The following is a 14,894-nucleotide window of genomic DNA, read 5'->3' on the forward strand; positions in this document are numbered from 1 at the left end:
AGAAATAAAATGTCTTCAAATATTCAAATACAATATTAAAGAAAGATATTTACATTTTATCATTTGTTATTGAACCTTATGGCATTTACTGCAGAGGCATGTGTGGGTTAGGGCAGGCAGACGGGATTTTGGGGAAGGGGGGGCTCGGCTATCCTTACCTACTGTAAGGGTAGGCTCACATTCACCGCATTTGAAAACCCCTGGTATAGTTCTTCATCCACTCGTCGCCAAATCGTTGCTTAAACCGACCTGGTAGTGAATGCGCTTGGCTGCTTTGTTGAACAGATATTTCAGAGATACAACGTTCTTTTTTGCATTTCCTGTGACCCTGTCTCTAGAGCAAAAGCAGTCACCCATCCTGCCGGTTCCCCAGTCTGCCGTTCCCTGACTGTCTCTATAGCTGTTTTCCTGATAATCAATAAGTTCCCCCTGTTGCTTTCTGGTCTGTCTGTTTGGCAACATATCGTAACAACTTGTCTGTATTTTGTCTACAGTCATTATATAAACTGAGGTTGAACTTCCACAATTAGAAAAAAGAAACTTATACACATGCAAAGATATTCAAATAAAATAATGAGAAAAGTTCAAATGTGTGATGTTTCATTGATTCGATTTTATATGCAAAATGATTAGTAATCATTTGCTAATTGTCTGAATATTACAAATTGACTCATGATGTAACAGCCCAGAACGTAGACAAGTTAAGGTCCTGAGTCACTTACAGCTAAATACTATGATACAAGGACTACACAGTGAAAAAGATCTGTGTATAGTGGAAAGAAGTAATAGTGAATAACTGTATTTCTGTATTGACCTACATGCATAGTAATTAGTGCATTGTTTCATACACATGATACCAGTTCTCTCGATAGGTTTTCCACTAAAATTAGAGATACAGTAGGATATTTATCTGACCCTGTTGCTTTTCCAACTATTGACTATTCATTGTTTTCCCATTGTTTTCTCTCTCCTAAAATACCTTTTCCTTTGAATCAAATCATAACATTTGTTACCACCGTGGTGGGTGGTGTTATCATGCATTATCAAATGATTTCACACAATGTTATGCTTCCAACAGCAACAACCAGTTCCTAGTGGTACTGATCAAAATCACTGTGAGGCGTAATTGTCAGCAGTATTACGCCCCCAAGTGGTGGAAGGTTAAACAAAACAAAATAATATCAAAATGGCTCTTACACACTTTGTTTCAAACTTTCAGTCTAAATCGACAGTACTTAGTCATGTGATCAGGTTCCTGTTGATAATGTTGTGGTTTAATCCATTCGTAGTTTTACTTATTTTATATATTTTCTATTTTATAGTTATTCTCTGACTTACTGACCTTATCTGACTCGTGGTGAGGACCCACATATTCTCACCGACCAGGGACTTTCAGTAACACACACACTGGAGATCTGGATTCTTCAATTCACGATTTATTGGAGCAACAACACTTGAACAAACCGACCTCTTTGCAGAAAGACATTAATTAGGCGATGATACAACACGTTACTTTACACATTTATTTGACCATTCGATTGATTGTCTATGTATCTAGTTGTTGTTGTTGTTGTCGTCCCACTCTTCTCCTACTTGTCCTTCACTAGCGCCTCTATCTGGTGTGTTGATGCTAGACTAACTGGCTTATTCTGGTCGGCTGACACTATCTCGCTGGCCCTCCCGTTCTGTCTCCTAGCATCTACATACTGTTGTGTTTAAAAAATGAAGACACACTGGATGGACAGAAGACATCTTAGAATGAAAAGTTAAAATAAAAAGTATTTAATAAAGGAAAAAGTGTTAAAAAGTACATCTCAGCTGAGGAGCCGCTGGTCTGCAACCAACAGGCCAAAGGGCAACAGATTGACCACCCATAGTGCCTGTCTGCTGCCTCCATCAGCCACCTCTAGAACAATGGCTGCCCACGAGTATTTATACAGATCAACAAACGTGAGAAAGTCAGTGTCCACGCCCCCTGGGAGTGGTCTCCTGGTGAGATCAAATGGATTTTGAAGTCAATATCAGTTGTGGTGTTAAGTATTACATGCCTGCATTTCGGTTGGTTACGTTACATTGAATACAATCATAGCTGTACATTGGTATTATTCTATTGATTACAGTTTCAAAATAACAGTGGTTTTGCAATATTCTCATTACTTTATTTATAGTTCCAGAATCATGGCTGTTTTCTGATGTACAATAAATGCAGTTTAATGATTAATTTATTTACCGGGACGTTGGTTCATTTCTAATATCCTACAATACACACAAATGAGACCATTGTCCCACAGCTGGTGTCTCTACACTATCTTGTCTGCGTCAGGTTCAGTCAGAAACTCATTCATTGCTCAACCACAAATTGTACAGTGACCACATGTCTTGATGTGAAGAAGCTTCCTGCTCGTAGAGTTCACTTCTGAAAAGGCCCTGAAAGAACCCTTAACCTTCTATTCTCCCTGTCCAACCAGTATAACCATACAATCTAAATGTATATTTGGTTTGTATTCATTAAGGGTTTAAATGTTCATACATAAACGGGATGCTACAATCACTTTTCATGGATCACGTCATTAATGGCAGTATGCATCGTGTCCTTGCTTTCTCTGATTCTACCAGCAGAGGTCACCAAAGGCTGCAGTGCTTTTTAATCTGGATCTTTAAAGTAAATTCTCAAAATTGTGCTTCTTTTCAGAACATCTGGATGTTTGAGCTTCACTCTGCAGCCTGACATATGTTTACTATTAGATCTACTTAATGTTTGAGCTTCCATGTGCAGCCTTACATGTGCTGATTTGGCAAATAGATATTAATCTGATGAAGGATGAAAAGTGTTTTTAAATCCATTAGTTGTCAGAGAAACCAGCAATAGTATAAGACATTTTTAGATCTTAGCTGAGACGATGTGTTGGTTTTAGAAGGTGAATATTTATAGGGAATCAAGTAAAACATTGGTTGAAAACAATTTTACTTGCTATTAAGTTTAAAAATTAGCTTTTTTTTTCCTGTTTCCACAAACCGTAACATTTCTGGTTTACTAACGGAAGGAAGAGTGGGCTGAATAAGTGTACGTTGTAATAGTACTTGAGGATAAAAGTTTATTCTTGATCTGGGATAAAAATACAAGTGATATTCTGAACTCCAGCTTCACTTACCAACATGATTTCTACTTTCTGAAGCTAATTGACTTTCATTTGTTACTTTTGCCTGCCAGCTGGATTCCTCTGAACAGTTGATGTTGAGATGTATTTGCTATTTGAGTTCTGTGAGGAATCTATGTGGACTCCAATCTGAGCTTTCTAAGGCTGGTAACTCTAATAAACTTATCCACATTGATGCGATTTTTCAGGGCCACACATACTCTGTTAAGTCAACTGAAATGTGTTGTATGACCTACTCTAAAAGTTGGGCGGTTAATCTTAACATTTTGCAGGTTTTAGTAACCTTCATGAGCTGAAACAGCTAACCTTTTACGCTCAAAGTGATGGATTCATTGAGCTGGGACCTCAGTTCTGTGCTCTCTTCACACGGCCCCAAAAGATCTGTTAGCTGATGTAAAATAGATTCCGTCTTAACAGAAGTTACTGTTAGACACAGACAAAGATAAAATGAAAGGATGGCAGTTCATATAAAGTTACAACAAATTCTTCTACAATGAGTATGCACACTGAAACATTGCAGGAGAGTCCTTTATTCCACTTGGTCAGGTACACAATTGGTACAAAACCCACTCAATTTACAAAAGTTGACATTAGCTTTTCAACATTAGTTTAGTTTTAAGTCTCAAAAGGAATACAAATTAAAATGGGATTCATAAAATACAATTAAATCTGACTTTAAAGCAGGAACGATTGAGGTTCTGAATCAACTAAAAAAAGTAAGAAACTAAAAAAATTACCTGAAGAGTAATATATTTTACAAATTTGTTAAAAGAAGTTTAAGTAAACATGTTATGCCATTTTACCATTGAAACTTTAGTTGTAACCCCATCCCTCTATTAACAGACCGAGGGTCTAACAAATCACCAGCACTGGTCCTATTCAAGAGGACGCAGGTAGGCGTAGTTGCCGTTATTGTGAACCCAGAAGCCTGGGTACAAAGGCTCAGTGAAGGTGGTGTGAAAGGTGTAGAGGTGTGTCACTGTGTTGGAGGAGACTTTGTAGAAGGACAGAGTGCCTGCAGGCCAGTCCAGATACACACCGAGTGTTGAGCAGCCACCAGAAGGAAGACGAGATTCCCACACCTTTCCATTGTGCCATGCACGAAGTCGGGGTAACATACTTGTTCCCCCCTGGCCAAAAGCCCACGATAGCATATCATTTCCAAATTCGCTATTGTGACCCTTTCCTTTTCTGTTAATGGTTGTGTATGCCACAGCTACATATATACGTTTTAAAACCGTATCATTATCCAACTCAACCTCCCAGTAATGGCGCCCAGATAAACCCTCTCGGCACAACACCTGAGTGTATTTATCAAACCGCTCTGGATTATCCGGATATTGATGCCATGTTGATCCACTTGTTACCTTCTTGTTTCCATCAGACAGAACAAGGTAATTGTTAAGAGTGTTTGGGTCCAGGGTGAGATCACAGGCATCTGATGAAGAGAACCAAACAAATGCAGGTTTCTAGTTTCTGCAAAACATTAATTAAAACATTAATTACAACAGATTATTTGACTTGAAAGAATGAATAAACTTACACCAAGTCAGAACTCTTCTGTCCGTGAGCGTTTCAGGATCAATGTGAGGTTCTGAGAAATCTTCACTGACCAGAATGCCCTGCTTGTAATGGTAGATAGTTGCTCCTTTGTATTTCTCATTTGGAATGACTGCGATGAGGAAACGGATCCGGTTGTTCTTCTGTGTTTTGCTAAAGTCTTTGAGAGCTTTTGCTTTTTGTCTCATAGAGGTCAAGACTTTATCTGAGAAGAACCACTCGCCTTCAGTGGTACTCCCCAATCTATGAGAGTTCACATATGTGGCCATCTCATCAAGGTAAGTGTCACCCCGTTTGGTGGAGGTGAAAACAAAGCACAAAGTATCGTCTACATCTGCAGCAAGAACCTCTCTGTCGAGCTCGGACTGATTTTTGACGATCTTTGTTCCCTTCATGATCTCTACACAGGATCTGATGACGTTGATTTCTCTCTCCTTATGATTCAGCCACTTGATGAGTTTGTCTTGACTGAATGGGGACTTGTTTCTGTTGTCAATGGTTTTTTCCAATGAGCTCTCATCTTCTTTACCTTCACGGATGGAGGGGACTTTATTCACCATGGTCCTCTGGAGGTTTGATCTATAAACGTGACACAACTTCTGGAAAGTGTCTAATTCTTCTTTAATATGTGGAACGTTATCTACCGCTTTGTCTTCCTGAGATTCGTTGCGTCGCATTTGTATTTCCCTCAAATCTTCAAGAGTATGCTGTATCTTCCCCAACAGTCTCTCACTGAGCTCACTCTTTAACTCAGCAGCTTCTGGACATAAAGTAGTCAGTGGCATCAGCCAGACCTTCATTGGGACAGCTTTCTCTCCATTTTCCCCCAGTAACTGTGGAAGTTGTCCAAAGGTCTTCGCTGCATCCATATATTTTAATGGCAGGCTTTGAAGGGCGAAGTCTCCGAAGAATTTGCAGGAAAATGTATCACTGAGGGCTTTTTCTTCCTTGGTCATCTTGATGCCAACGTGGCCCCCTACACCACACACGGCGATCTTTCTTATTATAGCTTGCATGCTACCCCCAATTTCATCAACGCTGCTGCTGTCTAACTTTTCACTGTCAAACACAAAGAAAGCATTCGCCCCATAAAGGATGCCTGTGACTATGTGTGTTGCAGAGCTCTTGATGATAACATCCCTTTGTTGAGGTTCTAAGGTCATCAGGTCAGTCATTGACAACTGTTCCAAGTGGGATGTAGATTTGTACTGACCAGTCACTCTGCTCTGATTCTTGAATTCTTTGTTATCTTTCAGGTAATGGGCAGATCCTCCAACTTCAATCTGTCCAGCGAGGACGCTGGCTTTCAGAGAAGCATCAACCTCCAGCAGAGAGGACTTGGATTCAATGGAGTCAGATCCACTAATGACAAAACCACAGCTGGGTTTAAAACTTTTAGTTGTCTTCATTTGCAGAGTTTCATCATCCCACATTTTCAAACCTTTAAACATCACAAAACACAAAGCAGTAGGATCATTTTGTAAAAACTAGGGATTTGAATCAATCTTAGAAACAGAAATAAGTGACTATGGCAGAAGGGAAAACCTGAATGTGTGATATTTAACATTTTTAGATAATTTGTAAATTAATAGTCAATTAAATGGCCCATAATACAAAGCCACCTTACTAGCTGTTTGATTCCAAAAGAGTTCACAGCTCCGTCGTGGAACTAAAAAGTATTTGATAATTCCTTTAATAGTGAAAAATAATATTACAAAGGAGAGGATTAGATATTAAATAATTTCAGTCCCTTTAAGAAAACTGTAAAAGACAGTTAGATAAATCATTGTAATAAGTGTAATCCAAGACTTACCTGTGATCAGTGCATCTCTTTGAGCATCATAGAGCATTCCGAGGGTGAAAGGTCGACCCAGAGCAGCAAGCTCCATTTGATTTGAGGCCATTTCACCAACCTGATGAGAAAAGCTTTTCATATTACAGTATGGTTAGTTTTTAACACAGTCAACCCGCCACCTTCACTCAACAAAAAGATATCTTTGCACAGACTGCAGATCAGTTAAGCAGTAAATGTTCACCTGTCTCTTTCAGTACTCATATGGGGAGGTTGCGATGATCAGCCGAGTCTTGTGAGAGTCTCCTGGTCACTCAGCTGTCCTTGGTCTTCATGCTGCCGCTTGCCTATTAGTGTTGTAGACTCTGGGGCCTTTCAGAACAGGTGAATGGAGAACCTACTCCTGAAGGTAATTGGTTGCACCAGATCTTATTTAGAGGCTTAATGGCAAAGGTGGTGAATAGACACTCACATAAAGGATTATTAGGAACACCTGTTCAATCTGTCATAAATGCAATTATCTAATCAACCAATCACAGGGCAGTTGCTTCAATGCATTTAGGGGTGTGGTCCTGGTCAAGACAATCTCCTGAACTCCAAACTGAATGTCAGAATGGGAAAGAAAGCACACATTTTGAGCGTGGAATGCTTGTTGGTGCCAGACGGGCCGATCTGTGTATTTCACAACCTGCTCATTTACTGGGATTTTCACGCACAACCATTTCTAGGGTTTACATAGAATGGTGTGAAAAGTGAAAAACATCCAGTATGCGGCAGTTAGTGATGGCAAAGTGAAGCTTTCTGAACCAGTGAAGCTTTCCAGCCAATTGTATCAGAAAAAGTTTTATTCATTCAATGCATCGCAAACTCTATGATGACCTCTGCTGTTGAAAACTTGTAGTGCATGTTTCCAATAGCCTACCAGTATATTTTGGCCCAGTCACTGTGGGTTGAACATAGTTATGAAAAGTTGAACCAATAAATCATCTAATAGATACATGGATTCCTATATGAATACATCTATTGATTTTCAGATTTGAATTGTGTCCTTTTTCGTGTATTTCAATTCTCTGTACATTGGGAAGAGGTGGAACAAACACTTATCTATGTGTCTTTCTGCAACTTTGTGCATGCATGTTTGTGATCATACTAGCAGAAGAATTAATAGAAGATATATATATATATATATATATATATATGACTTGTTTGAATCTTGAATGTGGGAAGTGATTTACAGAGGAAAGCTCAGTGGGGCAGTGATTGTACAGGTTTGTTATGACAGGATATTGAGGTGCTTGTGGACACATGGGATGGGGCATGAAATTATTGATTTTTATTGACATATAATAAACATCCATAATTAATTAATAATTACACACTACAACTTTGCCTTCCTATTGCCAACCTTGTTAGAGGAAATCAGATTGAAGTGCTCCCACATCTCGGAGCGACCTCTTTGCCAAAAGGTTCCATTGGAAATTTGCTCTTTGCTACTCTCAACAACACTGACTTTGACTGTATCAGACAGACAAGCCTGAACCCTGTTTCGCACCCATTTAAATCAAATCGAAGCGGTCACCTGGCTGTGCGCCGGAACGAAACTTCGGACGTCACTGATCACGTGATCAGCAGCGAACGAACCAAGCACCGATACATTTGCTTCGCCTTGCACTGGTTCATATTTCGACACAAGCTTCGAAGCAGGAGGGTCGGGGGTAACAACACTACTGGCAGTCCTGTGGGCGAACATGCCTTGTGGATGCTAGAGGTCAGAGGAGAATGGGCCGACAATCATCCCACTACAAATAGGAAAAAGAGGCTACAATCTGCAAGAGCTCACCAAAATTGGACAGTTGAAGCCTGGAAAAATGTTGCCTGGTGTGATGAGTCTCGATTTCTGTTGAGACATTCAGATGGTAGAGTCAGAATGAGAACATGGATCCATCATGCCTTGTTACCACTGTGCAGGCTGCTGGTGGTCGTGTTATGGTGTGGGGGATGTTTTCTTGCCACACTTTAGGCCCCTTAGTGCCGAATGGGCATCGTTTAAATGCCACGGCCTACCTGAGCATTGTTTCTGACCATGTCCATCCCTTTATGGCCACCATGTACCCATCCTCTGATGGCTACTTCCAGCAGGATAATGCACCATGTCACAAAGATTGAATCATCTCAAATTGGTTTCTTGACCATGACAATGAGTTCACTGTACTAAAATGGCCCCCACAGTCACCAGATCTCAACCCAATAGAGCATTTTTGGAATGTGGTGGAACTGAATGTGTATCCCACATCTCCATCAACTGCAAGATGCTATTACATTACATTTAGCTGACGCTTTTATCGAAAGCGAATTACATTGCATTACATTTTTTTTTTTGCCTGGGGAGCAATTAGGGGTTAGGCGTCTTGCTCAGGGACACTTCGACATGGCACATGGGGCAGCCAGGGTTCGAACCACCAACCTTGCGGCCCCCAGCGCACTGCACTACTCCATGCGCCACCATCGCCCCTTCAACATGGGCCAACATTTCTAAAGAATGCTTTCAGCCCCTTGTTGAATCAATGCCACGTAGAAGTAAGGCAAAAGGGGGTCGAACACAGTATTAGTATGGTGTTCCTAATAATCCTTTAGGTGAGTGTATATGCATGCACCACTTTTCCATTATTTATTTTTTAAGAATTTTTTTCTAAGAATGTTATTTTATTTATTACACTTCACCAATTTGGACTATTTTGTGTATGTAAATTACATGAAATACAATTAAATTTTATTCGGAGTTGTAAGGCAACAAAAAAGGAAAAACGCCAAAAAAGGAAAAACGCCAAGGGACGTCCATACTTTTTCAGGGCACTGTAGGTGGCTTAGTACATTAGGTTGAGAAAGTGTGGCTCTAACTTTACTTAAAGGTGAAATTACACATTTGGAAATATTGACTAAAACCAAAGTCACCAGGCTTAAATTGACAGTAATCAAAAGGAAAGCTGACAGTTCCCTTACTTTTCAAATGAGTACTGTTGTGTTCAAATAATGAAGAAACACCAGACGGATGGGAGACATCTTTGAATGAACAGTTAAAATCAAAAGTATTTAATAAAAGAAAAGGTGTTGTGCTAAAAAGAACATCTCAGCTGAGGAACCGCTGGTCTCCGCAACCAACAGGCCACTGGACAGTCTCACGACCATCCCTAGACCATGCTGTTGTCTACGAGCAGCGAACTCGAGAACAATGGCTGACTACAAGTATTTATACCAATCAGTAAAGGTGTGAAAGTCAGTAACCACGCCCCCTGGGAGTGGTCTCCTGGTGAGTTCAATGTAGCTCAGATTTCGAAGGCCTCTCAGTCAATATCAGTTGTGGTGTTAAGTATAACATGAATGCATTTCGGTTGGTTACGTTACATTGAATACAATCATAGCTGTACTTTGGTATTATTCTATTGATTACAGTTTCAAAATAACAGTGGTTTTACAATATTCTCATTACTTTATTTATCGTTCCAGAATCATAGCTGTTTTCTGATGTACAATAAATGCAGTTTATTAATGATTAATTTATTTACCGGGACGTTGGTTTATTTCTAATATCCTACAGTACACACAAATGAGACCATTGTCCCACAGCTGGTGTCTCTACACTATCTTGTCTGCGTCAGGTTCAGTCAGAAACTCATTCATTGCTCAACCACAAATTCTACAGCGACTACATCTTCCTGCTCGCAGAGTTCACTTCTGAAAAGGCCCTGAACCCTTAACCTTCTATTCTCCCAGTCCAACCAGTATAACCATACAATCTAAATGTATATTTGGTTTGTATTCATTAAGGGTTTAAAAGTTCATACGTAAACGGGATGCTACAATCACTTTTCGTGGATCACGTCATTAATGGCAGTATGCATCGTGTCCTTGCTTTCTCTGATTCTACCAGCAGAGGTCACCAAAGGCTGCAGTGCTTTTTAATCTGGGTCTTTGAAGTAAATTCTCAAAATTGTGCTTCTTTTCATAACATCTGGATGTTTGAGCTCCACTCTGCAGCCTGACATATGTTTACTACTAGATCTACTTATTAATGTTTGAGCTTCCTTGTGCAGCCTTACATGTGTTTACTACTAGATCTACTTATTATTGATGTTTGAGCTTCCTTGTGCAGCCTGACGTATGTGCAGATTTGGCCACTAGATCTGTTTCTGCTGAAGGATGGAAAGTGTTTTTAAAACCATTAGTTGTCAGAGAAACCAGCAATAGTATAAGCTAGATTTTTCGATCTTAGCGTTAAAATATTTTCTCGTATTATTCTTGGCTACATAAAGCACATAGATTAACGCGTTTACACCAGAGTTTTCTGCACTTATTGTAAGGCGCTTTGGATAAAAGCGTCAGCTAAATGACATGTAATGTAATTCAATTCAATTCAATTCAATTCAATTCAATTCATTTTATTTTGTGAAGCCCAAAATCGCAAATTACAAATTTGCCTCAGAGGGCTTTACAGTCTGTACACATGCAACATCCTCTGTCCCGAAACCCTCACATCGGCACAGGAAAAACTCCCCAAAATATGAAAAAACCCTTCAATGGGGAAAAAAGGGAAGAAACCTTAGGGAGAACGTCAGAGGAGGGATCCCTCTCCCGGGATGGACAGACTGCAATGGATGCCATTTGCACAGAATCAACAATGTAAAAGTACAATACATTCAATTTCTCTAACTGAAATGATACAAGTAATTGCAAGTAGCAGAACAGGTGTACGGCAGGACCACTGCAGGGACAACCACCATCAGGTCGAACCACCATCCACAGAGGCTTCTGTGGGGAGGGAGAGCAGAAAGATGTTGGTTTTTGATGACAGTAATATGAATCATATTTAAAGTAATGATGGCAGCAGCAGGTGTCAGCAGAGCCATGAGCCAGGAGTCAGAACCAGGGTCCGCACGAAACTATGATCCACAGAGACCTAGGCAAGAAAGCACAAAAAACTCCCGGAAAGAAGCTTAATTAGTGATGTACATTAATAAAACATGGATGATTGTGGGAGGAGAAAGTGAGAGTGTGAGAGTGAAAGAGGGGCTCGGTGTGTCCTAAGAAGTCCCCCGGCAGTCTAAACCTAGAGCAGCTTAACTAAGGGCTGGTCCAGGCTAACCTGAGCCAGCCCTAACTATAAGCAATATCAAAGAGGAACGTTTTAAGCTTTATCTTAAATGAACTGACCGAGTCTGCCCCCCGGACTGAAAGTGGAAGCTGGTTCCACAAAAGAGGAGCTTGATAACTGAAGGCTCTGGCCCCCATCCTACTTTTTAAAACTCTAGGAACCACAAGTAGCCCAGCATCTACGGAGCGCAGATGCCTTGTAGGGTAATACGGTGTAACAAGCTCTTTAAGATAAGACGATGCCTCACCAGCAAGTGCCTTGTAGGTGAGGAGAAGTACCTTAAATTCTATTCTTGATTTAACAGGAAGCCAGTGCAGAGAAGTTAATACAGGAGTTATATGATCCCATTTCTTAGTTCTTGTTAATACACGTGCTGCAGCATTCTGAATCAGCTGGAGAGGTTTAAGCGATTTACAAGAGCAGCCTGATAACAAAGAATTACAGTAATCCAGTCTAGAAGTAACAAATGCATGAACTAGTTTTTCTGCATCACTTTGAGACAGGAAGTTCCTGATTTTCGATATATTCCGTAGATGAAAAAAGGCAGTCCTTGAAGTCTTCTTTATATGAGAGTTGAAGGACATATCCTGGTCGAAGAGAACTCCAAGATTTCTGACGGTGCTGTTGGATACCAGAGCAATTCCATCCATAGAGACTGTATCATGTGACAGCTGACTTCGAAGGCGCTCTAGGCCTATCATGATAACTTTTTCCGAGTTTAACATCAGGAAGTCGCAGGTCATCCAAGTTTTGATGTCTCCAAGACAATCCTGAAGTCTAACAAGTTGGTTGGTGTCTTCTGGCTTGAATGTAATCTTGACATCTATATATATATATATATATATAAATATTTAAAAAATCATGACCCGGTTCATAAACTAGATCAATTAAAAAATGCATTTAGTGTACACCAGCTATGATTCAGAAACAATGTAATCAATAAAAAATGAAGTGCACAAATGAGACACCAGGGTCGAGACAACTTATCAGTGCTCTGGGTTCAGACCTTTGATCCCAAATATATAACAATGAGGATTGTAGACCATGAATAACGCTTAACTCTCCTCAGATGGATTGAAGGGTTGATATTTGCTGACTTTACTATACGTCAGAATACAATAAGTTTTGTCTGATCTTCCTGGATGATGCAACAGAAAGCCCTTGTTTCTAACCCTGCAGACTGAACAGAACCAGGCGGGAACGCCCTCCCTTGTTTGTTTTTTCACTTTTTCCTCGACCTTGGAGGGAGGGAGGTTGTAAACTGCTGGGGAATGTTTTCATTTTAAATCAGGTTTGAACATGCTCAACAAAACTAGACGCCGCTTGAAATAATTTATCCACTGACAACGCTGGGAGGTGTTAATTAGAAACTGCGGGAGTATACATAAATCATTCAGCCAAACTAGTTTTTTTGCTTCCTGGCAATAGAGTTTCACAGTCTGTGCAGTGCACGACAGGGACAAAACAAACATACTGTATATACATGTATTAATGTCTGCCCAGAAGGTTCTTTATTGCTACAGGTGTCACCTTGAGTGTTCTTCAATGTCTATAAACCACACAGCCTGAAGGCATGAAAACGTGAAAGTTTAAGTTGTGTTTTTTCAATCTATAACATACTTTAGAGCTTAAATAAATAAATAAATGAAAAACACACGTTTTTTCTTTCCTTTTTCATGTTTAAAATATTTTCACTTCAGAGAACATACTGTAAAATACCTACATACAGACAAAAGACACAGTATAGCAAATTGTATTCTATACTATACTATACTTCGCCTGTCGTCACCTCCGTCCTGCTGCTGTTGTTGAATCACAAACAATGGATGACACGCTTATCGCTTGGGAACATCACGAGCTCTACATACTTTTTCATACCAAATCACCAAGCCGTGTGCAGCGGCAGATGATTTTATGAACCCAAACAGGAGTGTGTCCATTTTCTTTGTCACACTGTCCTGTACAGCAACAGGAACCACCGGGTCACATCATCCTCTCCCAGCAACTGAAGAGCAGCCTGACGCCAAGGCGCCATCACCTCCCATCGGGAGAGACCTCACAGGGAGGAAGTTTCTATGAACAACTTTTTCCATTGCCAAACTCTGCTGCTATACACATTGTTTCCAGGCTTCACAGATGCTACTCAATAAACTGTGAACAATTTTCTTTCTTGCCTCTCTCGCCGCCATTTGCAAGCAAAACTGTTGCCTATAAGTGAAGAGTGACCCTTTTGCTTTGCGTCTGTCCTTCTTTGCCTGACGCGCCTATTCTGTGCGAGCGTTCAGCCGAGCAACGCGTGCAGCTTAAAAACAGGTCATAATTTAAAGTGAGAGAAAAACTCATGGAGATCAACAACAGCACTATTATGGAGAGCATGCTGCAACACAACATCAACAGACAGACAAAGAATCCTCCCAAACATGGGAAGGAAACATGTTGTCTCACGTTCAGTGCAGTTGTAACAGAACACCAACTGAAACATCTGTGGCACCGTGGCTTTGGAGTCCTGTTGTAATAACTCCATTGGGACATGGAGGTATGTGATTTTTGAATGCCAGGCTTGATGGGTTATTTGGGGAGATATCCATGGTTTAGGGAATCCTTAGAGCCAGAAAAAGTTATGCTAGAGCAAGCAACTTGCTTGGCTGACTGCTTCCTGCATGGATTCGTGATTTTCTAAAACATCCACACTCTTGTTGTCAGACTGCCCAGCAGTCTAAAAGACAATACACACTAGTTCAGAGGTGACAATGCTTTCAAGTGTTAGGCGTCTGTCCAAACACTCTGCAAAAGCAGTTCCTCACGTGATTGATGATGTTACAACCAGTCCACACCTTCTTGGTCATTTCCTCCTAACGTCTATTTCTCACCACTATTCCTTGACCTTTGTGGAAAACGTCATGGGGTCAAGTAAAGTTGGTTTGAAGAATTCATGAGGATTTAGGAAAAGAAAACCACGTGTTTAGGGGTCCTACTCTACTTTCACTAAGCTACGTAGTTATGCAACGGGAGACGCATGTTAGTGACGTCCACCTTACATTTCTCTAAAGATGTACTAAAAGGAAGCGCATCTTACATGCCTTCGTCCATGTGTTGTTACGGTGCTGAGTCATACAAACAACAAGTAAACAACCAGGTTCAAAGTATTACGTTAACAAGGTTGCAAAATAAATGAGTTAATGGTTACTTACATGATCTGCGTTGCTTGGCCTTAAATGTTATTTCTCGCTAGCGG

General features: G+C 40.4%; 1 protein-coding gene across 2 annotated transcripts; it reads right to left on the reverse strand.

Annotated features, from left to right (window-relative positions):
• Positions 1 to 3,898: 3,898 nt before the first annotated feature.
• LOC119198337 (neoverrucotoxin subunit beta-like) lies at positions 3,899 to 6,931 on the reverse strand. Of its 2 annotated transcripts, XM_037455376.2 has the most exons (4): positions 6,755 to 6,931; positions 6,532 to 6,644; positions 4,702 to 6,159; positions 3,899 to 4,596 (listed from the first exon to the last, which is right to left on the reverse strand). In XM_037455376.2, the coding sequence occupies exons 1-4, from the start codon at positions 6,772 to 6,774 to the stop codon at positions 4,034 to 4,036; spliced, it is 2,154 nt and encodes a 717-aa protein (XP_037311273.2). In that variant the 5' UTR covers positions 6,775 to 6,931; the 3' UTR covers positions 3,899 to 4,033. The 2 variants fall into 2 exon arrangements, with proteins under 2 accessions (XP_037311273.2, XP_037311275.2); XM_037455378.2 differs by lacking the exon at positions 6,755 to 6,931 and having other exon boundaries at positions 4,702 to 6,080; positions 6,532 to 6,648.
• Positions 6,932 to 14,894: the final 7,963 nt, after the last annotated feature.

This window comes from Pungitius pungitius, chromosome 19, assembly GCF_949316345.1.
Source record: "Pungitius pungitius chromosome 19, fPunPun2.1, whole genome shotgun sequence".
NCBI lineage: Eukaryota > Metazoa > Chordata > Actinopteri > Perciformes > Gasterosteidae > Pungitius > Pungitius pungitius.

What these genes read in the sequence shown, in the direction of transcription:
- LOC119198337 (XM_037455376.2), bottom strand. Translation starts at nt 6,774, where the DNA reads ATGAGTACTGAAAGAGACAG. An exon ending in AAGAGATGCACTGATCACAG is followed by an intron (nt 6,160 to 6,531) that starts GTAAGTCTTGGA and finishes TGATGTTTAAAG; the next exon opens with GTTTGAAAATGTGGGATGAT. An exon ending in CAGAAGAGTTCTGACTTGGT is followed by an intron (nt 4,597 to 4,701) that starts GTAAGTTTATTC and finishes TCTCTTCATCAG; the next exon opens with ATGCCTGTGATCTCACCCTG.